The 27,545-nt window shown below is 40.4% G+C and overlaps 3 protein-coding genes across 3 annotated transcripts; 2 read left to right on the forward strand and 1 right to left on the reverse strand.

Annotated features, from left to right (window-relative positions):
- Positions 1-39: 39 nt before the first annotated feature.
- LOC127417306 (polyamine-modulated factor 1-binding protein 1-like) lies at positions 40-14,840 on the reverse strand. The gene is made up of 9 exons (XM_051657244.1): positions 14,764-14,840; positions 14,290-14,658; positions 12,332-12,472; positions 12,043-12,243; positions 11,781-11,968; positions 11,370-11,583; positions 11,152-11,250; positions 10,948-11,015; positions 40-249 (listed from the first exon to the last, which is right to left on the reverse strand). The coding sequence occupies exons 2-9, from the start codon at positions 14,560-14,562 to the stop codon at positions 96-98; spliced, it is 1,338 nt and encodes a 445-aa protein (XP_051513204.1). The 5' UTR covers positions 14,563-14,658; positions 14,764-14,840; the 3' UTR covers positions 40-95.
- A 6,065-nt stretch (positions 14,841-20,905) lies between these two features.
- LOC127417310 (lymphatic vessel endothelial hyaluronic acid receptor 1-like) lies at positions 20,906-23,668 on the forward strand. The gene is made up of 6 exons (XM_051657248.1): positions 20,906-21,058; positions 21,170-21,335; positions 21,979-22,118; positions 22,343-22,759; positions 23,227-23,308; positions 23,400-23,668. Exons 1-6 carry the CDS (start codon positions 20,962-20,964, stop codon positions 23,515-23,517), a joined length of 1,020 nt encoding a protein of 339 aa, XP_051513208.1. The 5' UTR covers positions 20,906-20,961; the 3' UTR covers positions 23,518-23,668.
- A 353-nt stretch (positions 23,669-24,021) lies between these two features.
- rnf141 (ring finger protein 141) lies at positions 24,022-27,436 on the forward strand. Its single transcript, XM_051657251.1, has 6 exons — positions 24,022-24,112; positions 24,863-25,057; positions 25,304-25,412; positions 25,626-25,807; positions 25,911-26,018; positions 26,205-27,436. The coding sequence occupies exons 2-6, from the start codon at positions 24,924-24,926 to the stop codon at positions 26,353-26,355; spliced, it is 684 nt and encodes a 227-aa protein (XP_051513211.1). The 5' UTR covers positions 24,022-24,112; positions 24,863-24,923; the 3' UTR covers positions 26,356-27,436.
- The last annotated feature ends 109 nt before the right edge of the window (positions 27,437-27,545 follow it).

A 27,545-nucleotide genomic window follows, 5' to 3' on the forward strand; every position in this document is an offset into this window, starting at 1 on the left:
ATAAAAACTTGGTAAAGCAAGCAAAATCTGGCAAAACAATTCAACATGTTACAGCAATTTTATTTTTTTGTACCATTTATATAGCCTGTTCACCGTTATTCCTCATCAGTGGGGATCCAAAAATATTCAACCACTTTCCTGCTCCTTGAAAAACCAGAATCATGAGAATCTCCCATTGGTGACAGCTCCCTGAAGTGGGCGGGGCCAGTCGCCATTCCAACTCGAGGTGCAGCCATCCTGAACATGGTTCTACGGAACAGATAAGACAAATTAACATTGACAACAGGGTGTAATGATCTGGTTTGGGAATTAAAAATCACTTGAATTTTCTCCATAGGCGAATTGATCTTTAACAATAACTCCTGCTTTTTTTAAAGGTGCACTCTGTAATTTTTTTTCCCCCATTAAATAGTTTTACTCAAAGAAATTAATTGTAATTTTAAAATGTATGTATAAGACGAGAGATGTAGAGATGAGGACTCTAGTCATATCAGAATTCTTATAAAAGCATTTCAAAGTTTTATTCTACATGGGAGGGGCACCCTCATGGAGGCTGCCATTTTTGAATCGCATGACCAGCTGAATACTACTCAATCTCAGTAAGCGTCTTGTTAGTGGACACTTTCACTCTTGGATTAAGTTTATGGCTGATTGTGAATAACGGTTTGTTCCTGGCAGGCAGCAGGTGCCCTAACTCCGCCCCCACCCTAAGGAGCCTGTAAGGCAGAGTAGCCTGCCAGGAACAACGGATGGCACCTTTCTCCCATTGCGTTGGGGGGGGGGCAGGCAGTGCCCCCTCTGTCAAAATGTTGTATCTGAACCAGTTTTTATAACTCAGTTATCATTTAAATGTGCTTTTTTTGCCATCCTAAATATTCAACTCAATTGTAAAATAAATTAAGTTAAACTATTTGTAGTGCGTAATTGAACATTTCAGGTGGAAGGTGGGGACAGGAGTTATGCTGTCTGGCCAATTGACTGCTCTCTTCTGAATTAGAAAAATGTTTTCTGCCATGTAATTCAGTCAGAGCTCAAAGGCTAAAAGAAGGAACTGGATTTAAGAAAAGGATTTTACCTAGGATAAGGATGAATGAATAATGTAAATGATGTAACTAAAAAGTGCAAGCATAAGTGGAGAGATGTGGTCCTCAAGACACAAGTTTTAACACCAGCACTCGGTGCGTTCTGTTGTTCTAATTGCGAGTACAGTGGTTTACTACCTTTTGCTGTGTTTTGTTAATGAATATAAGTGAAGTTGTCTTAAACATTATTTAGGTTGATAGGTTTATTTATTTGTTTGATCTGTGAAGCACTTTTGGTCAACTTGTTTTTAAATGTGCACTATAAATAAAGGTTGACTTGATAAATGGATAGAATTTCATTCACTCAAACAAAAACAAAATTTCATCAAATTGAACCAAGTTATATTAAACTTTAATAAAATATACTGAGGTTTTATTCATTTAATTTTATTTAAGATTACTTAAATTTCATGGAATTTTATGAAATTTAAATGCGTAAATCTAAAATATAGTAGATATTTTGGAGTGTGCTCTCCAGAGGATCATTTGAGTCGACATTTATTAAACAATGTTTCAGATTTCACTTGTTCATTTTGTATATTTTAAAGTGCTTACATGCCACAATTTCAGACACATGTACAGGCAAGGGATAAAGTGTCTTCTGGCTGCAGCCTCTGCTTCACAACAGTTAATAGGGAGTGAACATAAACTCAGCAAAAAAGAAACGTCCTCTCACTTTCAACTGCTTTTATTTTCAGCAAATTTAACGTGTAAATATTTGTATGAACATAAAAAGATTCAGCAACTAAGACATAAACTGAACAAGTTTCACAGACATGTGACTAACAGAAATGGAATAATGTGTCCCTGAACAAAGGGGGGGTCAAAATCAAAAGTAACAGTCAGTATCTGTTGTGGCCACCAGCTGCATTAAGTACTGCAGTGCATCTCTTCCTCATGGACTGCACCAGATTTGCCCGTTCTTGCTGCGAGATGTTACCCCACTCTTCCACCAAGGCACTTGCAATTTCCCGGACATTTCTTGGGGGAATGGCCCTAGCCCTCACCCTCCGATCCAATGGGTCACAGACGTGCTCAATGGGATTGAGATCCGGGCTCTTCGCTGGCCATGGCAGAACACTGACATTCCTGTCTTGCAGGAAATCATGCACAGAACGAGCAGTATGGCTGGTGGCATTGTCATGCTGGAGGGTCATTTAAGGATGAGCCTGCAGGAAGGGTACCACATGAGGGAGGAGGATGTCTTCCCTGTAATGCACAGCGTTGAGATTTCCTGCAATGACAACAAGCTCAGTCCGATGATGCTGTGACACACCGCCCCAGCCCATGACGGACCCTCCACCTCCAAATCGATCCCGCTCCAGAGTACAGGCCTTGGTGTAATGCTCATTCCTTCGACAATAAACGCGAGTCTGACCATCACCTCTGGTGAGACAAAACCGCGACTCGTCAGTGAAGAGCATTTTTTGCCAGTCCTGTCTGGTCCAGCGAAGGTGGGTTTGTGCCCATAGGCAACATTGTTGCCGGTGATATCTGGTAAGGACCTGCCTTACAACAGGCCTACAAGCCCTCTGTCCAGCCTCTCTCAGCCTATTGCGGACAGTCTGAGCACTGCTGGAGGGATCGTGCGTTCCTGGTGTAACTCGGGCAGTTGTTGTTGCCATCCTGAACCTTTCCCGCAGGTGTGAGATTCGGATGTACTGATCCTGTGCAGGTGTTGTTACACGTGGTCTGCCACTGCGAGGACGATCAGCTGTCCTTCCTGTCTCCCTGTAGTGCTGTCTTAGGCGTCTCACAGTACAGACATTGCAATTTATTGCCCTGGCCACATCTGCAGTCCTCATGCCTCCATGCAGCATGCCTGAGGCACATTCACACAGATGAGCAGGGACCCTGGGTATCTTTCTTTTGGTGTTTTTCAGAGTCAGTAGAAAGGCCTCTTTAGTGTCCTAAGTTTTTATAACTGTGACTTTAATTATCTACCATCTGTAAGCTGTTAGTGTCTTAACGACCGTTCCACAGGTGCATGTTCATTAATTGTTTATGGTTCATTGAACAAGCATGGAAAACATAGTTTAAACCCTTTACAATAAAGATCTGTAAAGTTATTTGGATTTTTACAAAATTATCTTTAAAATACAGTGTCCTGAAAAAGGGACGTTTCTTTTTTTGCTGAGTTTATATCATGCACTCTGCTTTAGGAGGTTTAGGTTTGTGTGGTTTGCAAGCCCAGAGACTCTTTAGCAGAGACAGGTCACTTCTATTAATACGAATGGGAGAAATTGGAGCACCCAACGGTCACCAACAGTCAACAGATGTAGAGAAGAAGTCCCAACTTTTAGATACAGACATCGCCTGTCAATCAACTCGAGAACACGCATTAGCTACACAAGATGGGAAAATTTCGTTTTTTTAGTATAATCTGGGGTAAAGAAGCACAATTTATGATACCAGTGTAGTCAAATTTTACTGCTGATTTGAAATATGTTCTTTGATCGTAATCTTGACAAACCCTTTTGGATATTTCGGTCTTTCCTCATTCAAGTAGATAGGAACTGCACTGGAACTTGTTTACATAGAAAAATAGCTTCCCGGGAGCGTTCCAAAGATGGCTGCTGAGTGAACCAACCCGGCGCCGTTTTGCGGTCGGCCCACCAGGAAAAGTCCCATTTCTCCCTATGGCCAGTCCGCCCCTGTGCATATCTACTGTATCAAAGCCAAGACTTGCGCTGCCTTTCAGTGAAATGTAATTTTCAGCAACGTTAAATCTTATGGTAAAGTGGCAAAACTGTGCCACTTCGAAATTTCAAATACCCCCTTGGGTAAATTATCCTGGCTCTGACTCTGTGGTGCATGCATGGCACTGATGAAGCCATCAGTGTTATTTCAACTTCATTGTTTAAAAAGCACTTGAATTCCTTTAGAAGAACTACACTTTCCATGATCCAGCAGAGAAAGATCCACCAATCAGAGAATTGGGGCCAGCAAAGTGAGTTAACGCCCACTCTCTTGCCTGACACAGTCAAGCTGATCTCTTGACACTCTCAAACCAGAAGTATATTTGCAAATATCTGAATTTATTAGCAATGAAATTAAAATATTGCATCTGTACTTATAATCAACAACTTTAAATCAATAGTTATATGTATTGTCATTGTTTGTTTTTTTTTTTATTACATCATTGCCAATGCTTAATGAAATTATCATTCATTCCCTTATTCAAGACTTTAAGTACACAGTCTTGTACATTTGCCTGTTTTTTTCTCCAATTTTTAAATACGTTTTTGCTTCAAATCAAAGTTTGTAGTAGTATGATTCACCTCGTTAGTTGGTTGTTTCATGGCTTATAGATCTCTTACAAAGCACTGATTCTCAACATAATGGACATGTTTAAAATCTGAGTTTTTATTTTATTTTTAATAATAAATTAATTAATTTGAAATGGATGTGTTTGTAGACAAGGTGTCAGCTAATGAACCATGTAAGGGACAGGTTTTTATAAAATGCCTTTTCCTGAAGATTGAAATGTATTCACTTCATAACCTACACCTTATTGTCAACTCTGTCAGACACACTAAAAAGCATGTTATTTTAATTTGATCCATCCAACAGGAGTGTAGAGTCTTTCATTACCTAATAATGGTGTTCAGTAAAGAAGCTAAGTGATAAAATACAATTTATAAAAAAAATCTGCTTTCATTCTTTTCTAACAATTCCAACAAAGTTGACAAAATAAAATATTTTTCCATCTTAACCTTGTGTTGTACACTGAAGCCATTTTGTTTTTTTCCTCAGCTGTCTCTATAACCTAAACTAAAATGCCTAAATTTATCCCACAATTCTAACAGAAATTATCATAATGAGAATGACGGAGTTGACATGTTGAAGCTGTGACCGCAGAGACTTAAACATTGTTTGTTTAATATATGAAAAAATTTATCAGACCACGTGTCCTACTGTTGCATCCACCATGAGCAAGAAGTGAGAAAGTGGTCCTCAGAGTTAAAGCTGACCATGACATTGTCTGATTTATTCAGGATGATAAAAAAAATCAGACGGAGTTGACGCAAAGTGAGGATACAACTTTAATTGACAGTTTGCTTTATGGAAAGATCATTTAAAGTTTTCTGTGTTTATTGATTTCTTACAGATCCCTACCTTTCATTTCGTATTTAATTTTATTAATTTGTTGCATTTTTAAACACTTTGTTTGCTAGTTTAACATTGTGACCTCTTGCTGAGGACAGGTTAAGTTACATGTACTTCCAAGTATAGAGCATGCCAAATGTAGATGTAACCTTTCCAGTATTTTTATTATTATGAATTTTTAGATTTTTAAAATAAAGATGACTTTTGTATCTAAGACATATTTTGTCCCTTATCTCAAGAATCAGTGATATACGAGGTCTCATGGGCGCCATGCGAGGGTCGGATGTGTGAACGGCGAGCTCTGCACACTTTGCTAGTTTGAATAATATTTGTGTCACAGACCGGTGAGATTCGATACACCCTGATCCTTAATTCTTTTAGGAAGGCAATATGTCAAAGAATTCAAAATCCTCAGGCTCTGGAGACATTAAAAGACACTTATGTGCTCAAGCTGATTCCCCTCAGCGGCAGGCCGAATGCCCCGGACTCAGTTCGGATGGTGAACTGAAAGAAATCCGCCGTGAATTGATGAATGTGTCGGCAATGCTGACGAAGGTCGTTGCAGACTTGGAGGATCTTGCTGTAATACGTTGATCGATCACTTCCATGGAGACTAAATTCTTAGACCAACTAAGTTGGTTAAAAGTGTAGCGTTTGTTGAGAAACAGATCAATTATCTGGAGTCATCGCAGAGAGAAAAAGCTGCTAATCAGCTAGCGACCAAGATAGACTTGGAGTGTGTCTGGGAAAAACTGGAGGATTTGGAGAATCGTAATCGGCGAAACAACATCCAAATTGTTGGAATTCCTGAGCATGAAGAAGGTCGAGATATGGTGAAATTTCTTGATGGGTTCTTCCCGAGTCTGCTCGACATAACAGGCCATAAGCTGTAAATCGAGCGAGCTCACAGAGTTCCGGCTCAGAGATACACGAAGGGAGACAGGCCCCCGATCAATTCTGGCCAAATCTCTGAGATCATCCGATAAAGATTTCGTGTCACACGAGGCGAGGAGTAAAGTAAAAACGCTACACAGTGTTTTCTTTTTCCCAGATTTTACAAATTCAACAAGAGAGAAACGTGATCGATTCAAGGAATGCAAGAAACTCTTACATCAATGGAAGGTCGCTTTTGCACTAATGTTCCCAGCCAAACTGAGAATAGATACTAAGGATGGCTGCAAAATATTTACATGCCCACAGCAAGTTATGTCCTTCATAAAGGCAATCGAGTGAGTAAGCCATTTGGTGATTTTCATGTTGCTGCCTAGTGGACCTGACTCACTGAACATTCACTTGACTATCCGAGAAAAATGGGCGCCTTTCTCGTTTCTTTTTGTGTTGGTTCCGCCTAGTGACTGGAGTTTGTTTTGTGGAATAACACTCCCTCAGGACATTTGTGGATGAATCTGCATGTTCTTTGTGCTTATGCCTCCTATCGACTGGAGTTTGTTTTGTGGGATATTTCTTGCAGGACATTGATTAGGGCATGTGTTGCACTCGTGTAACGACCGAATGGACCGGCTTACTGAGCATTTGTTTGACTGCCCGAGGAGATTGTGTGTGTGTGTGTGTGTGTGTGTGTGTGTGTGTGTGCGTGTGTGTGTGTGCGTGTGTGTGCCGGTTCCACTAGTGGCTGGAGTTTGTTTTGTGGAGGAACAAACCTTCAGGGAAATCTACACTTTTTTTGTGTTTTTTCCACTTATTGGCTGGAGTTTGTTTTATAGATTATTTTCTGTTGTGTAATTCTTTCTCACAAAATTTGTATAGAAGTACCGGACTTGAGCAATCCAACGGCAAAGTTGTCGCGGCGGCTCTCATAGGTGTACATGGACTTTTTGGGTTTTGAGGGATGGACACCGGTTGCCGCTGTCGTGCGCAGGGTTAATGTGCACGTTTTCCTTTTTTTTCTGGCGGAAGTTCGGGGTTTGACTATTGCACTAATGTTGGAATGTGGCATTTATAATTTTATTTTTTACACACAATCTATTTTTTCTAATATGTCAAAATGTCAAATGTTAATATGAGCGGATTGTCTCTCTCCCATGTGGAATGTGAATGGGTTGGGGCACCTCATAAAAAGAAGGAAGGTCATTTCTTTTTTAAACGTAAGAAATATGATATAGTGTTTCTTCAAGAAACGCTTCTTTCCCCGCAGGAAGCTGAAAAATTTGGGAAGATATGGGGTGGACATGCTTTCTTTAGTGCTGGCTCAAATAAAAGCAGGGGAGTTATTACAATGATAAGTAAACATCTACAATTCAAATGTCTCAAACAGAGTAAAGATAAATTAGGAAGAGTCATTATTGTCTTAGTAGAAATTCAGGGGCAAAGGTTGATTTTGGCTAATATCTATGCACCTAACGCTGATGATCAGGGCTTTTTTATAGATCTTGAAGGGATGTTGCAAGTCGCTGGCTCATGATATAATATTGGGAGGAGACTATAATCTTTTGATGGACTCAGTCCTTGATCCGAGTGAAGCAAATGTGTGTAAGCCCCCTAGAGCAACAGTAACACTTCACAGGATGTATACAAATCTTGGTCTTATAGATATTTGGAGACTTTTGAACCGATCTGGGAGGGACTATACATTCTTTTCATCAGCCCATAAGATTTATTCTAGAATAGATTTTTTATATATATATATATATATATCTAAGTCTCTCATTTCATCTGTAGTGGATTGCTCAATTGGAAACATCTTAGTCTCAGATAACACCTTGGTGAGTTTAGAGGTGCTGCCACATACGGAGAAAAATAAATCATATAGCTGGTGCTTTAATGTATCCCTTTTGCAAAATCCCGATTTCCAACAAATGTTAAAGGCTGAAATCAATGTTTATATGGAGACCAACTGGTCCTCAGTATCCTCTGTGGGCATGACTTGGGAGGCACTTAAGGCGGTTCTTAGGGGTCAGATCATACAGTATGCCTCATTCATCAAAAAATCCAAAGCATGAGAACTCGTGGATTTGGAAGGGAATATTAAAAGTGTGGAGGCAGAGCTGAAGCGCTGAATGTCGTCTGATGGCCTCAGAGAATTTACCCAATTAAAATACAGATATAATACTATTTTGTCGCGGAAGGTGGAGTTTTGGTTATTCAGGGCAAGACAGTCATACTTTGAGTAGGCCATTGATATTAATAATACTTTTAAAGAATTCTGAATTTTGATCTCTATAGTTCCACGTATTCGTCTACTGATGAAGATATTAGAAACTTTGTGGAACCATTAGAAATTCTCTTGATTTTGAGATAACCTTGCAGGGGCTTGACGAGGTAATCAAGGCCTTGCCTACAGGCAAGGCTCCGGGGCCAGATAGATTTGCCACTGAATTTTTTTAGATCATATGCTACAGAACTGGCTCCACTTTTGTTAGAAGTTTATACGGAATCTTTAAAGAATGGAAAGTTTCTGCCAACCATGACACAAGCTGGATCAGTCTAATTCTTAAAAAGGATAAAGATCCTAGCAAGTGTAAGAGTTACTGTCCAATTTCCCTGATCCAGCTAGATGTAAAAATTTTGGCTAACCTATTAAGTAAAGTTATGACATCTCTTATGCATATAGATTAGGTGGGGTTTATTTGGGGCTGCAGCTCTTCTGATAACATCAGGTGTCTCATCAATATCATGTGGTCATTGGTGAATGATCAGTCTCCAGTCACTGCCATCTCACTTGACGCATTTGATATGGTAGAATGGGATTATCTTTTTAAGGTTTTGAAAATATACGGGTTCGGGAAAACTTTTATTGGATGGATTAAGTTACATTATGGACACTCGTTAGTGGCACAAATGGATTCATTTCAAATTAATTTACTCTGGATAGGGGCACCCGGCTGGGTTGCCCTCTTTCCCTATTATTGTTCTGTCTTGCCCTGGAACCATTAGCAGCCGTGATAAGAAAGGAGGAGGATTTTCCAGGGGTGGTGGCGGGAGGTGTGGCGCATAAGCTTTTGCTTTACACAGATGATATTTTATTATTCGTCTCCGGCCCCACTAGATCTATGCCTTGCCTCCACAGAATTATTAATTCCTTTTCTAAGTTCTCAGGATACAGAGTCAATTGGTCTAAATCCGAAGATTTGTCTCTGACAGCGTACTGCCCTGTAACGGCTTTTCAACCAGGTGCCTTCCAGTGGCCCAAACAGGGCATTAAGTATTTGGGCATTTTATTTCCAGCAAATTTGTGTGATTTAGTTAGAGTTAATTTTGGCCTTTTAATAAAAAGGTTTTTGTGCGATGTGTGTAGGTGGGCTTAATTACATTTATCTATGATTGGGAAGGTTAATGTTATTAAAATGAATTGTATTTCAAAATACTACCTGTTACAATCTCTCCCTGTAGATGTACCCCTCTCTTATTTCAAGCTATTTGATAGCATAGCGAAATCCTTCATTTGGAATGGTAAACGTCCCAGATTACATTTTAATAAGTTACATAGGCCCATTGACAAAGGTGGGCTAGTCCTACCCAAGATTTTGTTTTATGCATTCGGTCTCAGACATTTGGCTCATTGGTCGCTTCCACCTGAGAGAGCTCCTCCCTGGTTTTGTATTGAACAGGAAGTCCTTGCCCCTATTTCACCATTGCAAAGCCTTTTTATTAAACTATCTGGAGAAGTTAAGTCACACCCCATTATCTCACATTTGCACCCGGTATAGACAAAAGTGTCCAGAGTGTTTAATTCGGACATTTATTGAAATGTTGCCTCAAGCATATGGTGGAACCCAAAATTACATATTAATAAGTCCCCTTTCTGTTGGTCAGAGTGGATTGTGAGGGGGGTTACTGGACTCGGTGACCTATATGAGAGTGGAGTGTTGAGATCTTTTGAAAATTTGATTCAACATTTTAAGATTCCTAGATCTCAGTTCTTTAGGTATTTACAGCTGCACCACCTGCTCTGTACTTTTTTTGGTAGTAGCATACACCCCCCTAAAGCAACAGATACTCTGGAAGTGGTGATTACTGCTTTTGGAAAAGGTCATGAGGCATCGGTGTATTACTCCCTGTTAATTCAGAGTATGGGGGATGGAGATTCAAATTCTCTCAAGTGATTATGGAAGAAAGATTTAAACTTGGTATTGGAGGAGGGCGTGTGGGCTAGGATTCTAAAAAACATCAAGTCTGCATCTAAAGATGCATGAGTTTGCCTTATGCAATTTAAGATTTTGCATCGATTCTACTGGACCCCCTCTAGATTGTATAGGCTTGGTCTTAAAGACACACCCACCTGCTGGTGGTGAAAATTTTTCAATTTTGTCAACTCTGTCAGAATTTTCAGAATAGTGTAAAAACAGAAGAAATTTTTTTTATAATGTATTTTATCATGTAACTCCTTTACTGTAAACTATTATTAGATAATTAAAGACTTTACACTCTTGTTGGATGGATCAAATTAAAATAGGATGCATTTAGTGTGTCTGATGGAGTTTACACAAATAACAATAAGATGTAAGTAAGTGAATAAATAAATTTTCAGAAAAAAAGTGTTTTCAGTGTTTTCCCTTTGTTTGCTGAGACCTTTGTCTACAAATACATCCTTTTAAAATTAATTTAGTATTAAAAAATAAAAACTCAGATTTTAAACATGTTTTGTCCTTCATCTCAAGAATCAGTGAAAGGCAATTATGACATCTCTATGGAAGAAATGAATGCAAAAAGTACTTCCGGAACCAGAATGGCTGAAAACGTGGGCGGGAACTATTGCGCTCTATAACAAAGTCAAGTATTGGTAAATAAGACATACCTCCCTGAACTCCTCTCAGAATCCTCACTGTTTGGGTCGGGTGTGGAGATGTACACTGGATCTCCTTCCTGTTGAGTTCATATTATGAGCAATGAGCATGTTGGTAAACACTGTTATTTAGTAACATAACTACGGTAATGTTAATGGTGTATTTTGATGTGTAGGGATAAAAGAAAATAGAAAACAACAACAAAAAAAACTTACTGTGAAGTTCCTTGGTGTGCCATCTTGATTTTTAAGAATCTTAACCCTCTGGTCACTCTCAGTCATACACAGGAAGTAGCTCTTAATATTAGCTTGACACTAAAGTGAGATATACAGATATGAGTGTTATTATAGTAAGTGGCATCAGTCCGGAAATCCATTTTCTTTAACACTTAAATTGCTTTCCAGTTACATTACAACCAGCCAAGAGGACTTACTCCTTTGGTCTGCCTTTGAGACTTCAACTCTTCCTGTGCCCTGATGATTTCTGCAAGGGCCTGGTGTTTTTCTCTCCAGTTGAGGCACTCTCTGGTGCGATCTTGCCTATCCCTCTCAGCTAGATGTCTTTCCTGCTCAGCTTCCTGCTTGGCTTTATTGGCCATCTCGCTTTGCTCTTCAGCAACCAGAGCTCTGCGTCTGGAGATCACTTCTCTGTAGATGGGGAGGATGACAATGACAGACACCATCATGAACCAGACTATATAATTTACTTTTTATTGCACTATAATGGCCCAACATATAAATTAATTCTGTCATCGATTCAGTTCACATTAAAGTTGCATGTAAGGATCCATTCACAGTGCTTCAGTTGCCAAAGATAAATTGCATTACTAAATGATTGAGCTTACTTTTCCATTATCTTCACATTCTCCTCTATCAGTTCCTTCAGTTTGTGCCGTAATGTGTTCCTCTCATCTTCCAGCACTCTGTTCTCCTCCAAAAGAACCTGCTTTTCTCCTGACACTCTGTCTAATTTAATATTGGTCTCAAAGTAATTCTTTTCAGTCTGGGCTAAAAGCAGCTGGACATTGGTGTGCTATGGATGACAACATGCAAATTAATTCATTGTAGCCATATGTTGCAGAATTTTGTATCCTGTGTGTATACTACCTCTTTCTTCAGCTGTTGCAGCTCCTCACCGAGCCGTATTTTGTCAGATACTGCAAGATCTTTCTCTTGCCTGCTGTCCAGAGCGCGGGCCTCCGCTAGTGCCCTGCTCTTGTCCGCCTCTGCCCGAGCTCTCTCAGCATCCTCAGCTGCCCTGGAACATAGAGTTGCTCTCTGCTGGCTGAGATGCAGCTTCTGTTTCATCTAATTGTATCAAAACAAAAGAAAGAGGACACAAAATATTGTTATCTCTGCTTTCCTTCTATACCTTCTGTGATTCCAAATGTCGAACCTCTTTAACGTGGGCCTGGAGTTCCTGATTGAGATTGCGCAGATTCCTCATGGTGAGCTCACTCTCAGTCCTCATCACGATCCTTTCCATGTGAATTTCGTTAGACAGGTACTTGTTTTCCTTTTTCAAGTCTTCACATTCCTGAATGACACAGATATGGTTGTTCAGTTACAGTGAGAGTCAGTATGAAGAGGATAAAAGTCAAAGTTAAAAAGGAATAAAAAGAAAACAACATCATTATGCCACAATCTGAAAAACAGTAAGCCAAAAAGAGGGTGGGAAGCACAGCAGTTATGTATTTTGTTTGGAATTTTTATTTGTTAGCTTTTTACTTGTCAAAAACTAGAGATGTTCCGATACCATTTTTTTGGAGACCAAATACGAGTACCAATACTTCCTTTTCACTCATACTTTATTAAATACTTCCTACTCACCGACACGAATACCTGTTTTTTGTTTTATTTTTTGTAATGTTGCAGTTTTCAATTACAATACTGGACAGCATGTCAGCAACTGTTACAAAAATGACATAATAAAAAGTCATTTTTACCTGTCACAAAATGATCAAAACTCCTTTTTATTTTTTTCAGAACACCTCCTCAGGCTGTGATTTAATTAAATAAATATACAGTATAGTCTGTTTTTTCTGCAGACCTTAGAGTGCTCTGCTACACACTAGTGTATGAGCAGCCAGCTTCACACATTTACTTTGAACTGTGCAGCAAAATCAGAATCTATATTTCATTAAATCACAGCCTTTGCAGTTTAATAATCACACAAGGACATAATGTGATTTTAACATGTGTGCTGAATATTTACACAGTGACATTCTTACTATTACGAGTACTAGTATGAGTACAAGTATGTGAGCGCAGTATCTGACCCGATTCCAATATTGGAATCGAGACATCTCTTAAAAACTTGTGAAGGTTGATGTTTTAAAATAAAGGGTTCATGTCAAATAAATCTGAACAAGTGATATGGAGAGGACAATCTCAAATAAGTGATTGCGTGCCCGACCGTGGTGCTTGTCTAAGGCTAAATGTTTACAAATGTATTAAAACGAATGATCCAACATAAATCATCTTAGGCTGCCTCACTATCCAGCCAGTCAATGACTTTATAGTCAGCGATTTGCATCTGAATGCATCTCTTTCGGACAGTTTTTAAAGGCACCATACTGTCATATCTTATGATCTAAAACTATTTCAAGTGAGCTTTAGACATAACCAAGGAAATATTTCAAATACAGTGTTTATTTTTAGCTAGAAATGGAGTCATAAATTGAAAAAGAGAGAAAGAGAGAGAGAGAGAGAGAAACGGGACATTTATAAACTAATTACTGACTGCGCCCTTTCCATCAAACACCATGTTTATTCTTTCAGCCAATCTGGGAACTGCACAAGCAGGATTTTGGGATATTAAAAACTGACCAGATGAAGGTATCGCAGTAGACAGGATGTGACACAAATATTGAATTCGGATGTGATGCCTTCCTATCTTTTGCCAAGAATTTTTATCTTATAGACAGCCATAATGTTCCCAAAGTTCTCCACAATTCCAATATATCAGGGGCGGATCTACCGTGGTGGCAAATGGTGGCAAATGCCACCCTAAAAAAAGGCATTGCCTTTTTTAAAACAGAATAAAACAATTTGTCCTGCATAATGTGGTGAAGTTTATTCCAGATTGCCAGTTTTATGCCAAGCTAATGAACATTTAGAATTTGTTGATGTGTTTAACAGACAATGTCTTGGTACTCTGGAGGTTTTTTTATGTTGGCAAATCAGTAGCAATTAATGAACTACTACTTGTTGCAATGAAGCTTGGTACCTTAATCCATAAGAACTTCGCAGGCTCTTACTTTGGTGTTGCCACCCCTCATAGTCTGCATGCCACCCCCTTGCCACCCTATGAAAAAATGTATAGGTCCGCACCTGCATCATATCAGTACCTACCTTCCTCTTCCTCACTAGTTCCCCCTGCAGGTGGTTGATATGAAGGAATGAGCCACTATTGCTCAGAGAGCTGACGGGTCGGACTGCACGTACAGGTCTTCGAGCAGGATGTGTGGGCTTTGAAACTCCTTTAATCTCCTCGATGCTCTCAAACCGGCTGCCCATGTTGTTGCTGCTGTGAGAAAGGGACTTAAACATACCACTGTCTGAAGCAGAGGTCTTCAATGAAGTGAGAGTCTGGAGTTCTCCATGAGAAGTGGCCCTCAGAGTCATAGTTTCAATTGGATGTCGAAACCAGATTCTAACAGATTTTGACCTGTGTTGAAATAATCTTAATGTGATGTCCTTGTTCCCGTCAGTCTAGAGTCCCTGAACAGGAGAGAATACACTTGAAAGTGGAACTAAGGAGACTCATCAACATGCAGCCCAGGTTACTGTATTAATTATTTATGAGGAAATATTATACCAACTCACAGGGAGCAGAAACTCTATGCTTGTGCAAGGGCTGAAACAGCTCACCCCATTCTTGACTAATTGCACCCTAGTGTCTCTCCTTCCTGAAGTAAGATTGTTAGGGTTAATAGCATATTGGTAATGATGCCACTGTATTAAGTTATCCTTGGTTTAATGTATTAGTCAGTTATCCTTAATTTACCAAAAATATACAGTACCAAACATAAGGCAATTTGCAAAACACTATCCATAGCAAAACACTTTGAAAATGGTGAAAAAAAGGAATTGCATATCATTGAATCCATTAAAGAATAAAGCACTTAAACAGACTTCACTAATTATCTATCAGAACAGTCCTGTATTATATCCCAACCATTGTGGGGAATATTACAGAGTACAGACACAATACCACCAGATCCTTTACAAGTGTGGTATTTGAATGATCAAAGAGAAGGCAAGGAAACTCAAACACCTCCATAGTAGATATATTATTAAAGCAGCACCAAGCAGCACAAATAGGACAAGTTCCACTGGCCCAGTTAGCATTGTTTCTGATTTTATCTCAGAAAAACTTTAACTGCAATTGTTATTGGAAATAGGGCTCTGCAGTTTAGAACAAAACCAGATTTGTGTTGCAAGTTTAGTGACCACAAACGTCTAAAACAGTGTAAGATGTTCCAGCAAGAAGGAAGCAGGAGCCAGTGTTGCGGTCCACGTAAGTCTGTTTTTATTCTCAAAAAACTCAAAATATGCTTTCCAGCAAGTGTCTTTACTTTGCACACACAGCTTCAATAACAGTCAGGGCAAACTTAAAACAGTCAATGAATGGCTTTTCATTGTACAGCTCAGGGTGTGTCTGTGTGCATAGCTCGGACTCTCTGGCGTTCCGCTGGCCTTTTTAAAGCCCATCTCCGCCGTTACTGAAATGAGACACATGTGTTAGCAACAATATGATGGCTCTTACCGCTCACCCACAGCCCAACTCAGGCCCGAGCCCCATTCGGCCTGTTAACCCCCCCCCACCATCATCCACAACCATCTGTGGCCCCGGCCTGTGGACCACCTAAAACTTGAATGGTTGAAGTGCCAGGTACCAACGAGTGATCCGCGCATTGGTATCCTTCATGCGGTGGAGCCACTGAAGTGGAATGTGATCCAAGCAGAGGATGAAGGCCAGCCCCAGCAGGTAATAGCGGAGGGTTAGGACAGCCCATTTGATGACCAGGTACTATTTCTCGATCGTGCTGTACTTAGTTTCCCTCAATGAGAGCTCACAACTAATGTACAGCACAGGCCACTCCACCACCTCCTGCGAGAGCATGGCCCCCAACCCCCTCTCTGATTCATCTGTCTGCAAAATGAAGGGGAAAGAGAAGTTTGGAGCATGTAAAAGCAGCTCACCACAGAGTGCAGATTTCCTCTCGTGAAAGCCTGTTGGCACGCCTCTGTCCACTGGACCGGATCTGGTGCCCCCTTTTTAGTGAGTTCCATCAAGGGGCTGGTGACATCAGAGAAACTAGGCACAAACTTTCCATAAACTGTCTCACCTCCTTTTAGGTCTTGGGTCGTGGGCAGGCCGCTATCGCTGCGGTCTTGTCAACTTGGGGCCGTACCTGCCCATGACCCAAGTGGAAGCCCAGATACCATACTTCCACCCATCCAATTGCGCACTTTTTTGGGTTTGCCATGAGCCCCACCAACCTCAGCGACCTCAGGACGGCTCTCAGATGCAGCATATGACTCTGCCAGTCGTTACTGTATATAATGATTTCATCTAAATAGGCAGCGGCGTGTGTCCGGAGAATCTTATCCATGAGGCGCTGGAACGTGGCGGGAGTAGAACGTGACATAGAATGTGACTACACATGCCTGGCCTCCAATTGGGCTAATCATCCGATGAAAGGGATAAGTGCCTCGGAATGCGGCAGTTCGGGAGAGAGAGAGCCACACGTAGCTGCAGTGTGTGCGTTTATGTTTTGTGTCTTTTTGTTTTCATTAAACATTATTTTGAAGGTTCAGCCAGTTCCTGCCTCCTCCTTTCCCAATCTTAACCCTCGCCACTACCAGCCAACCCAAAGGAGCAGCCGCGGCCATCTGCCGGGGGATGGAGGAGTCGCTGCTGGCCGCCTGGATGAGGAGGAACAGCCGCCATCCACGAGGGGAGGAGGGGCTCGCTGCCGGCCGCCTGGAGCGGTGGAGCCGCTGCCAGGGGCGGAGGGGCTCCCTACTGGCCACCAAAATGCGGAAGGGCGTTCCATCCGCCAGGGGTCGGAGGACTTGATCCGGTCCACCCGGGGAGGAGCGGCTGTCATCTGCCAGAGGTTGGAGAGTGGCTGAGGGCCAGGCGACAGTGTATCTGGGTGCTGGCGAACCAGGTTATTCCTCTCTCTCCTCTCTCTCTCTCACTGTCGCTCCACTTTGCCCTTTCCCTCTCCTCTTTTTTCCCCCTCCCCTCGTACCCCTCCCCAACCCCAGAGAGGTGGGGAAAAGCCTGCCAGCAGGCGGGGCCAGAATCACTTTTTTCTTGTGTTCGGGCAAGCAGTATGGCCGGCTCCATACTACCACTCCTGGTGGGGTCTCGATATGGTGTTGTATGAGGTTCGTATGACTGGGAAGAGGAGAGAACATGTCTGCAAATTCCTTTTGCAATTTGGCCACCTCCGCGAACTGGGATGGTGAGAGGTGGTCTCCACAAGGGACCGGGGTGAATGGATCGGCTTTGATCTTCACCTCCGGCCCAAGCTCCACCCTCTTCACAACTACCATCGCCATGGACACGGGGACCGCCTCTCTCCATAATTTAAGGAGGTTGAGCTGGTAAATTTGACATGCTCCGCCTATATCCATTCATTTAACCTCATAATAGAGATCCCCGACTCGCCGTGTAACCTCAAAAGGTTCTTGCGACTTGCCGAGTAATTTCGAGCTCGACATTGGCAGTAATACAAGGACTTTGTCTCCTGGTGCAAATTCCCGTAGCTGGGTACCCCTATTATAGAGCCGGCTTTGTCTCGCTTGAGCTTGGAGCAAATTTTCCTGTGATAACTGACCCAGGGTGTGTAGCTTTGCTCAAAGATCAAGGACATACTGAATTTCATTTTTGCTTTGGGAAGGTCCTTCCTCCCATGCCTCCCATATGATGTCAAGCACCCCACGGGGCCAACGTCCATACAGGAGCTTGAAGGGGGAAAACCCTGTGGAGGCTTGCGGACCTCCCTGACTGCAAATAATAGGGGTTCTAGCCATTTGTTCCAGTTTCTAGCATCCTCATGTACGAACTTACGAATCATATTTTTCAGGGTTCAATTAAATTGTTCAACCAGCCCATCAGTTTGCGGGTGGTAAATGCTGGTGCGAATTGATTTAATCACCAGCAATTCATAAAGGTCACGCAGTGTACGTGACATAAAGGTCGTCCCTTGATCGGTGAGAATTTTCTTCGGAATCCCCACCCGGGAGATTATTTTGAAGAGTGCCTCCGCAACACTGCATGCTGAGATGTTGCGTAAAGGCACCGCTTCCAGATATCGCGTTGCATAATCCACCAGGACTAATACAAACCGATATCTGTGTGCTGACTGCTTTAATGGCTCAACAAGGTCCATACCAATTATTTCGAAGGGGGCCTCAATTAATGGTAACGGGCGCAAGGGTGCTATTGGGGTGGCCGGAGGATACACCAGCTGACATTGGCAGCATGCCGCACACCATTAGCGCACATCCCCGCGAATGCCCAGCCAATAAAAGCGGGCCATTAACCGGTGCAGTGTCCTTTCTTGCCCTAAGTGACCCGCCATAGGATTATGGTGAGCCGCCTGGCAAAGTGTTTCCCAATGGCTCCTCGGGACTAATAACTGGGTTGTAATTTCATGGGTTTGCACCCATTTTCGGCAGGCATCACAGTGCTGCTAGGCAAATGCGAACGGGCGGCCAGCGTCACTCAGGGTGAGGGAGCGGAACCGCTGGCTGTGTTGTTCTGGGGTGCAGCCAACCCATTGCAGGACAGCTGTCTTCAGTTTCGGGTAGTCCAGAGCTGGGCCTCCCCGGAAAGCAGCGGCAGCAGGTGGAGGGCCCACTGGGTTCGCGGCCAGCCGGAGGTGGTGGCTGACTGCTCAAAGAGACTCACAAACGCCTCCGGATCATCCAGGGGCCCCATCTTTGAGAGCAGCAGGCGTGGCTTCATCGCGGCAGAGGACCCGCCTGGAGCTAACCAGCTCCGTAAGGCCTGCCGATCCTCGGTCTGTGTTTGGAGGTGTTCCTGGAAATGCTGCTCCTGGGCCAGGAGGGCTTGGTGATGAGTCTCCTGGATGCTAGCCAGGGCACGGATGACTTCGCCCTAGTGGTGAGGTCCATGGCAGCCAGTCTTCTTCCTTCCTGGGTTTCAGCACCAGTGTAAGATGTTCCAACAAGAGGGAAGCGGGAGCTGGGGTTGCAGTCCATGTTAAGTCTGTTTTTATTCTCAAAAAACTCTAAATATGCTTTCCAGCAAGTGTCTTTACTTAGCACACACAGCTTCAAGGATAACAGTCAGGGCAAACTTAAAACAGTCAATGAAGGGCTTTTCAGTGTACAGCTCAGGGTGTGTCTGTGTGTGTAGCTCGGACTATCTCCGTCTCTCTCTGGCATTCCACCGGCCTTTTTAAAGTGCATCTCTGCCATCACTGAAATGAGACACAGATGTTAGCATCAATAATCACCAGATGATGGCTCTCATCGCTTCCTCTCTCCCCACTGACAGACACATGACCACATCCCGCGCCACAAACAGTAAAAAGTATTTTCAAAATCCCAGTCAAAACTTTTTGTCATGGTTTATTTCCTGTGCTCTTAGGACAGTCAGGGAAAGATGGTGTTTTTTTGTTCTCGGTCAGGAATTTTAGAGATGAGACAAAAAAATGTGTGAATCTGCAAAATGGCACAGGATGCTTTGAAAAACTTCCTGTAATTTTAACTGTGGGTTCATTCAGAGGAGTTGCCTAAGTGTGTATAAGTGTGTCAGGTCATCACTATGGACTAACATAGTCTGAAATTCACTGTTCTCAGTCCCAGAGCTTCTTGCAATAGAACGACAAGCGGCTGGTTGCTTTGAAGGGATGTTGTAACAAGCTGTTCTGTTTATTTAGCCTTCAGTATCACTGGAAACAATGGCCTGCATTAGGAAGCAAGTCTACCTTTGCCGTTTTCTGCTAACATCACTGATGCTACACATTAGGCTAATAAAATGTTTAACTGTCCACGGATGACTTGAGAGAAAATATTTTTATTTGGACAACAAAATAAAAAAAAGGTAAACCCTTCATATCTGAAAATGGCTACACAGCTCCTTGTTCAGGCTCTTGTTATATCTAGACTGGACTGCTGCAATGCTTAACTTGCAGGTCTTGCGAATCTCCACCGAGCAGCCAATTTTCTAGCCACCTTCAAGAAACATCTTAAGACAAATCGTTTTTGCGAGCAACTGACACAATCATACTAATACACTTACTGTCTTCTTTCTTCTTCTTAAAATAAATAAATAAATGAATACAAAATTCTCAATCCATTCTTTTACCACTGTCTCTCACCTTCCTCTCTACTTGTGCTTCTCTGAGCAATTTGCCAGTTTGTATTACAGCATTTACGCTTTGGATAAAAGCATCTGCTAAATAAATAAACTTAATATTTATTGAAATTGTGGTAAACAATATTCATATTAGCCCAGCTTGACAGAGTATATGGCTAATCACTTGCATATTTAGTGTTTTAGGCGCTGGTCCCCAGAATGGGATAATTGTGTGCCCATTTGGCACCAAATATTCATCAACCAGCATCATCGGAAAGACTATGCTGGTTTAAACCGGCTTGGACCAGCATGGAAAATCATACTGGTCTAAGCATGTCTTTTCATCAGGGAAAGAGCTCCATAGTTCTCGATATAGATGCATGGAAGTTGGATTTTTTCTAACTTGTCCTGAATGTCAATATGTGCATGATTTATTGAATGGGTTTAAAGGTACTTGACATAGCTGGTGAACAACCACAGGAAGTGAAGTGTTTTTAGTTGCCCTCTACTCCAGCTTTAAATGCCCTCGTTGTGAAGGTCTTCTTACAGATCATCCTCAATCTCCTGTTTACTATTTCCAGGGGACCCTTTTTTGTAAGATAGTGGAGGAAGCGCAAAACTGTCATGCTTTCTGCAGAATCATCATATTGAGTGAACCTCTGGGCGGTTTTGGTGCCATGTTTAGAGCAGTTATGGCTCGATTTTGGTTAGATTTGTGTCCTCTGTTTTTCTTATTTAATTGCATATTCTGCCTGGACGTAAGTCAAATCCAAGGTAATTCTCTCGCTTTCTATTTTCTGTCCATTTACTTAAATGAACATGTTTTCGATTGTATGTGAGTCTGCACAGTTGTAGTAAATGCACATTTTGTGGGTTGTTTTTTAGTTCCTAAAAATAATGGAGTTTCTGGGGTGTTCTTAGTCGAAACCAAGACCAATCTGTACAGTTTTAATGCCACCACAGCCACAGAGGCATGTAAGGCTATGCACATGAGAATTGCAACAAAGGCTGAAGTAGAGACAGCCAATAAAAATGGCTTACAGACATGCAGGTAAAGAATTTTTCATACTGACATATTAATCTGCTCTATGGGGAAACGTAGACATCTAAAACAATAAAAAAAATTGGTTATGCATGTAATTTCTAATACCAGACTAATTGAAAATAATACAAGCCTAATTAATTACATAGGTTTGTTGTTGCACACTGTATACTGTCAGTTTACATTTATTGCTACTTCATTTTGTATTGTACTAACATCTTAAAATGATTTAGATTAACTTCTCAGAAAATAAAATAATTTAAATATGGAAAATGAACTTTTTGAAGTTCCTGAAGATTATAACTTGTAGGGTAACCTTTAAGGATCATTTGTGAACCTCTTTAAAAAGGATCATTGACCCTCTGTTAAAGGTACATTGCAGAAACATTGAGTCCTTCTTTAAAACTTTTCTAGAGAACATATACAGACAATTTTGGATATTATTACTATTATTGTTATTTTTATTATTATTAATTAATCTCATTACAAAATATAGTCGCAACATGATGTTTATTACATGCACAAGGGATAGTTGCAGTTTCTAGGAGTTCTGAACCTTTTTGGTGGTATGATGTTCATATTATCATATTGTCATACTGTATATTTGAACTCTACCAGGTGAAGTAAAGTGAAATATTATGCTTTCCTGTAGGTTTGGTTGGGTTGAAGAGCAAATTGCAGTTATTCCTCGAACTGAGAAAAGCGAAAAATGTGGTAAAAACAGCTTAGGTGTCTCTGTCTGGAGAGCTGACATCAGCAAACTGTTTGACGTTTACTGCTTTAAGTCAGAAGGTATCCTATTTATTATGTTATTAAAACAATTTTTATTACAATAATCAATGTCTTGAGATAGGGAACAGTGAAGTTTAAAATGATTTGATAGAAAATCATACAATGTGTTGATGTTTAGACTGTTTTTATGTTCACAAAATATGAAAGTAATGTTTAAAAAATCATTAAACAAACACTCTGTGCCAGTGAAATGTTAAGAATATGTCTTTCACAACGTATCTCAGGCCCTGATGCACAGTTTGAAACCACAACATCAAGAAGACCCGAAACTACAACAGAAGGGGGAGGAACACAATTAAACAACTATTCTTCTAAAACAACCCATCCATCATCCATACAGCCAACCACTTCTCCAGCCAGATCTCTTCATCCCTACACATCCACCCCATCCATTTCCTTTGCTGTCAACACTTCCTCCACAACACTAATCACACCCAGTCTTTCTAGCATCAGTGGCAGTTCCCAGGCAACACCAAGCCCTCAGTCTCTCTCGTCTCTCAGAACCTTGACCAAATTCTCGACCTCATCCCCCTCATTAACCTCTCATTCATCCACTCATTCTTTTTTTCAGCTTACCTCAACAACAACACACCAGCCTGTGCTGTCCCAGACGCCTACACCTAACAGACCTTCCATTAGAGGTTTTTCAAAATCTCCCAAAGATAATTTTATAACATAAACACATGAAACTACAAATTCTGTTATTGTTCACTCACCCTCATATTGTTCTAAACCTGTATGACTTTTGTTCTTGCATTCAACGTGAAAGATTAATTTTTGAAGAATATCATGGGTCAATCTTTCATATATTTGAAGTAAATGATGACTGTCAAGCTCCAAAATTACAAAAAGAAATAAAACACACCATTAAAGTGTTATCCATATGACTTATGTGTTATATTCCAAGTCTTCTGAAGCCATTCAGTAGCTTTGAATAGGAACAGACAGGCTATTTTTCTTAAACTCAACTTTTGTGTGCTATGGAAGAAAGTCATTTAGGTTTGGAACAACATCAAGGTGGGTAAATGAATTGCAATTTCTGGGTGAACTATTCCTTTAAGTTTAACAAACTCTTTCTCATTTCCTTTTTTTTATTATTATTATTTAGCAGTCCCCAAAGCACTTGTTATCCTTTCTGTTATTCTACTACTCTTGGTGGCAGCATTAGGTGCCGCTTGGTATCTCAAAATGTAAGTTTTTAATCAACTATCATACGCAAAGAAAGTTGTAACATGCAGCAGCATAAACTTCACTGACTGGGGTCTCCATGCTTTTCTTCAGCAAAAGAGGACAACGGTTTCCATCCTGGACCAGAATGAGGCCAAAACAGATAACTGATACTGAGATGTGGAGACACAACATCATCCTTCAAATTGAACAAGACCCAGACTTACCATAAGAACAGAGAGAGAGAGAGAGCACAAAGAGTCAATTAACAAGACTGTAAAAACGCATACAACTTCATACATACATGTTTAGTTTGCTGCTCTTTTCAAGTTTAACAAATCATTTATTTCCTATGTAAATAAAGTGCAACTGAGGTAAACTCTCATTGCCTGCATTTGTTTTCTTTGATTGTTTTTACAGCAATCCAATTGTACAGTCTATTTCATGTTTCAGAAAAAAAGAAAAGTTTATTTTATTTTTTTAATTTTAAATTTTTTTTACGACCATTTGTTTTTGTACCCTAAAGCATGGAAGTTAAGATTTACAATGAGCATTTAATTAACTTATGGATGAAAGATTTTTAAAGCTTTGTTAAACAGAACACATAATATAACAAGGTGAAGAGAGGGGTAAAAAGAGATTGAATGAAGGGAGTGTTTACAGTGGAAGCATCGAGGTTCAGCTGAGTTAAATGGCTTTTACCCACATTAAAATTACCCACATGCTTTTAACTTTGAGCGTGTCCGTTACGTCATCATTTCGCGTCAGGTACACTGACAGTGATGTTGTTATCTCGAATATTTCCCAGGCTAAACAAATGTCAGCAGGTTTGTTGTAATTTATTTGCCTCTCGATGTGTTCTTGTACATTTGTAGCTAATGCCCAAGCACCGCTTATTGATTTATTTGCGTTAAGACCTTTGCAGGTTTATTTTGACTCACCAAGTTAACTAGTAGCTAGATGTTGTTTTTGAAAATAATATTCGGTCTACAGGTGGGTCGTGTATATTTATTATTTCACCACTCTGAATCTATGCATCTAGCTTATTAATTTCTCTGCTTTTTAAAGACAGTTTATTTATCACCGGGGGTAGACCAATGCAGCTAAATAAACACATGTTCAGTTCGAAGGTATCGGTGGATACATTTGAGTGATTGTCCAGACTTCACACTGGGTGACTGGTTTTACGAAATGTCACTGACATGAGACCTTTATTGTTATCGTAACAAAATACTGAATAATGCTCTCCAAGTAGGATTTCTCTTAGGGCTCCTATATGCTCAGAAACGACCTGTTTAAGGGAAGTTGTACTTTTAATGCAGTTTAGTTTTTCACAATTTTTTTGCAGTTCACTTAAATAGTTCTACAGTTTTCAAATTAATTTCTAAAAGAGCGAATATTCCATTTAGTCTCTCAATAAATTTGATGGCATATAAATGGCATAATAATTATGCAAGAATAAAAAGTACTGTTCAAAATAGTTTTAGATATAAAATTAAGTATAACATGTCACACTGCTGTCACTGCTTGACATGTCACGAGTCATGATTCATGTAAACAACCTCTCTCACCTTCAGGGCCTCCAGCAGTGAATGAGGTCTAGAATTGTCACAGATCAATCCTCCGTGTGGAGCTGAGATGGGCCAGCAGCTTTCTGGCCAGGCAGTGAGCAGACTGCCTGAGAAACTGATCAAACATGTGGGGTTAGTGCGTGATAGCGGCTACCTCACATATGACGAGTTCCTGGGTCGTGTGGCAGAACTCAATGATGTGTAAGCAAGTTTTCTAGATAATCTATTTTGTTAAATACGCCTGTTTTACTTAGGTAAGGAAGAGATCTCCCATTTTCACATAGTTTTCCTAGAGTTAGATTGAGAACATTGTCATTAATGTTTGGAAAAATTAGAATGAGCTTGCTTTTTGGTCAGTTTAATCGTAAATTTTGAATGTTATCTGATAACATATATATTACATTCTCCTATTTGTAGGTAAGATCACTCAGTTATTTTCTTTCACAGAACTGCTAAACTAGCCTCCAACCAAAAGAAACATCTTCTGTTTGAAGTGCAGCCTGGATCTGATTCAACGGCTTTATGGAAGGTTGCTGTGAAAATAGTGTGCACCAAGGTGAGATCACTGTACGTACCACAGAACTGATAGGTAAAATATATTAAAATTTAAAAAGCTTTTTAAAAAGTCCAAACTGTGCTCTAAACTTTTGAACTGTATTGCTCTTTTCAAATGTATATTGGAAATTTGGCCTTCAGTTCCAGTGTGTTAGCTCAGCCGAAACTGGTTGATGTTTGTGCAGGGTGTGATTTCTGCTCTCTTTGTGTTTAGATTAACAAAGAGGATGGAATGGTAGAGGCCTCCCGCATTATGAACCTGTACCAGTTTATCCAGCTCTACAAAGACATCACCAGTCAGGCAGCTGAAGTCTTTGGGTTTGAGGTGGGCGCAGAGGGATCCTCTGGACAGCTCTCGTCAGAAGATACCTGCCAGGCTAGCATGTGGATGGGCAGGTAACGTAACAGCTGCAGTTATTCTGTTTACCAAATATGCCCCTGATGTGCAATATGGATGACTAATCAACATGCAATGTATGTGGTTTGTATTCTGCAATAGGGTCAAACAGTTGACTGATGAAGAAGAATGCTGTATCTGTATGGATGGGAAAGCAGATCTTATTCTACCCTGTGCACACAGCTTTTGTCAGAAATGTATTGACAAGTGGTAAGAATCTGTGATTTATCTGTGAACTATTTTAATTGACTAGAAATGGCTTATTGTAAGTGCAATCTCTAGAAAAAGATTTGTAAAAATCTTTATCCAGTAATTATGAATGACTAAAAAAGTCAGGGTAATTCCCCGGTCAACCCTTTATTTGTGTCTATGATCTCTGTCCTCTTCCTTATTAAGGAGCGGTCAGAGCCGCAACTGCCCCATCTGCCGTATTCAGGTAACTGCCGCTAATGAATCATGGGTCATGTCAGATGCTCCCACGGAGGAAGATGTAACTGGTTACATTCTCAATCTTGCGGATGAAGCTGGCCACCCACACAGACCTTAAATTGAAGCACTGCGCCACTCTCATGCTCACTCTCTACCCATGGCAGATTAAATAACCTGTAAACAGTTATTTCATAGGATGACTATGGGACTGAGTATTTGTTGCACTATATAGTGTCGCTCACTGGAGGCAATAACTGCTGAATTTTTTATTTTTATTTTTTTTTTTAAAAGCACTTTTAGGTTAATGCATCACATTCTGCCACCTAATCAGTTCACAGACTGTGAACATGCATACTGTTGATAAATGCTAGATAACATGAAGCAACAGAACATCATTGCCTTTAATTGTTTTTCAGCTCATGGCACTTGCTGTTTTATCTTGTTTGTGAAGTAATTGCACTTAATTGTGTTTGTTTCGTAGAGGCCTTGTACAGTAATACCTGAAGAAAATGTTTCAGCATTAGTATGTATTGAAACTATAATTTAGTAAAAAATTATATGGAAAAATAACTACAGTTTATTTGCATTTATAATATAAAATAAGGGTTCCTGGAATTCCTAGTGATATATTTGGCATGAACTCTTTACTGCTCTGTAAGTTGGACCAAATGTTAATTTTGGGGCATGGCTGAGTCATATAACACTCATAATGACATAATTAGGTCTTTTCATGCGAATTAGCATTTTATTCTACACGGCATCACTGACACTTTCAGTGGAGGTTAGTTACCTTTTAATTGTTTTTCCAGTTTGATGTCCTAAAATCTAGAATATTCCTTTTACACTTCTGTGAGTGTGAGACAGACTGTGAATCTTGTATCATTAAATACATGTAATATATAGTTAAATTTCTCTATAAAAAATTCAAAGTATTTCAGTTTATTAAGATTTAATGGTGTTCATTAACATTGAATCTATTTTTTAAAATTGTATTTCTGTAATAATTTCAGATACAGTATATATTGATGAAGCGACTGAATGTTAAGTTTTATCAGAGAACAAATGACACTAGTTGCTGTTTCCTCTGTGATGGTGTGTTGAAGGACAGCTGTTGGATGTATAGATTGGATTGGAGTGTTCAGTGTTCTTAGTTCCATCTGGCTTGTGTAAATCTCAGATAATAAAGTGAATTGAATAATTTTTGGAAGTAATTTCATTTGCATGCTCTAACATTTTCCCACTACTTCCACTGGGCTACAGTGTTGAGCAAAATTAACAAAGAATTCTTTTTTTTTTTTTGTAGGTATA

The sequence above is a fragment of the Myxocyprinus asiaticus genome, chromosome 26, assembly GCF_019703515.2.
Source record: "Myxocyprinus asiaticus isolate MX2 ecotype Aquarium Trade chromosome 26, UBuf_Myxa_2, whole genome shotgun sequence".
Lineage (NCBI taxonomy): Eukaryota > Metazoa > Chordata > Actinopteri > Cypriniformes > Catostomidae > Myxocyprinus > Myxocyprinus asiaticus.

Coding starts and splice junctions, on each gene's coding strand:
- rnf141 (XM_051657251.1), top strand. CDS start 24,924: ATGGGCCAGCAGCTTTCTGGCCAGGCAGTGAGCAGACTGCCTGAGAAA. Junction 25,808..25,910: donor GCTAGCATGTGGATGGGCAG/GTAACGTAACAG, acceptor ATTCTGCAATAG/GGTCAAACAGTTGACTGATG. Junction 26,019..26,204: donor CAGAAATGTATTGACAAGTG/GTAAGAATCTGT, acceptor TTCCTTATTAAG/GAGCGGTCAGAGCCGCAACT.
- LOC127417310 (XM_051657248.1), top strand. CDS start 20,962: ATGTTTAGAGCAGTTATGGCTCGATTTTGGTTAGATTTGTGTCCTCTG. Junction 21,059..21,169: donor GGACGTAAGTCAAATCCAAG/GTAATTCTCTCG, acceptor GTTGTTTTTTAG/TTCCTAAAAATAATGGAGTT. Junction 22,760..23,226: donor TAACAGACCTTCCATTAGAG/GTTTTTCAAAAT, acceptor ATTATTATTTAG/CAGTCCCCAAAGCACTTGTT.
- LOC127417306 (XM_051657244.1), bottom strand. CDS start 14,562: ATGACTCTGAGGGCCACTTCTCATGGAGAACTCCAGACTCTCACTTCA. Junction 12,473..14,289: donor AACTAGTGAGGAAGAGGAAG/GTAGGTACTGAT, acceptor TGTGTCATTCAG/GAATGTGAAGACTTGAAAAA. Junction 250..10,947: donor TCTGAGAGGAGTTCAGGGAG/GTATGTCTTATT, acceptor TCTGTTCCGTAG/AACCATGTTCAGGATGGCTG.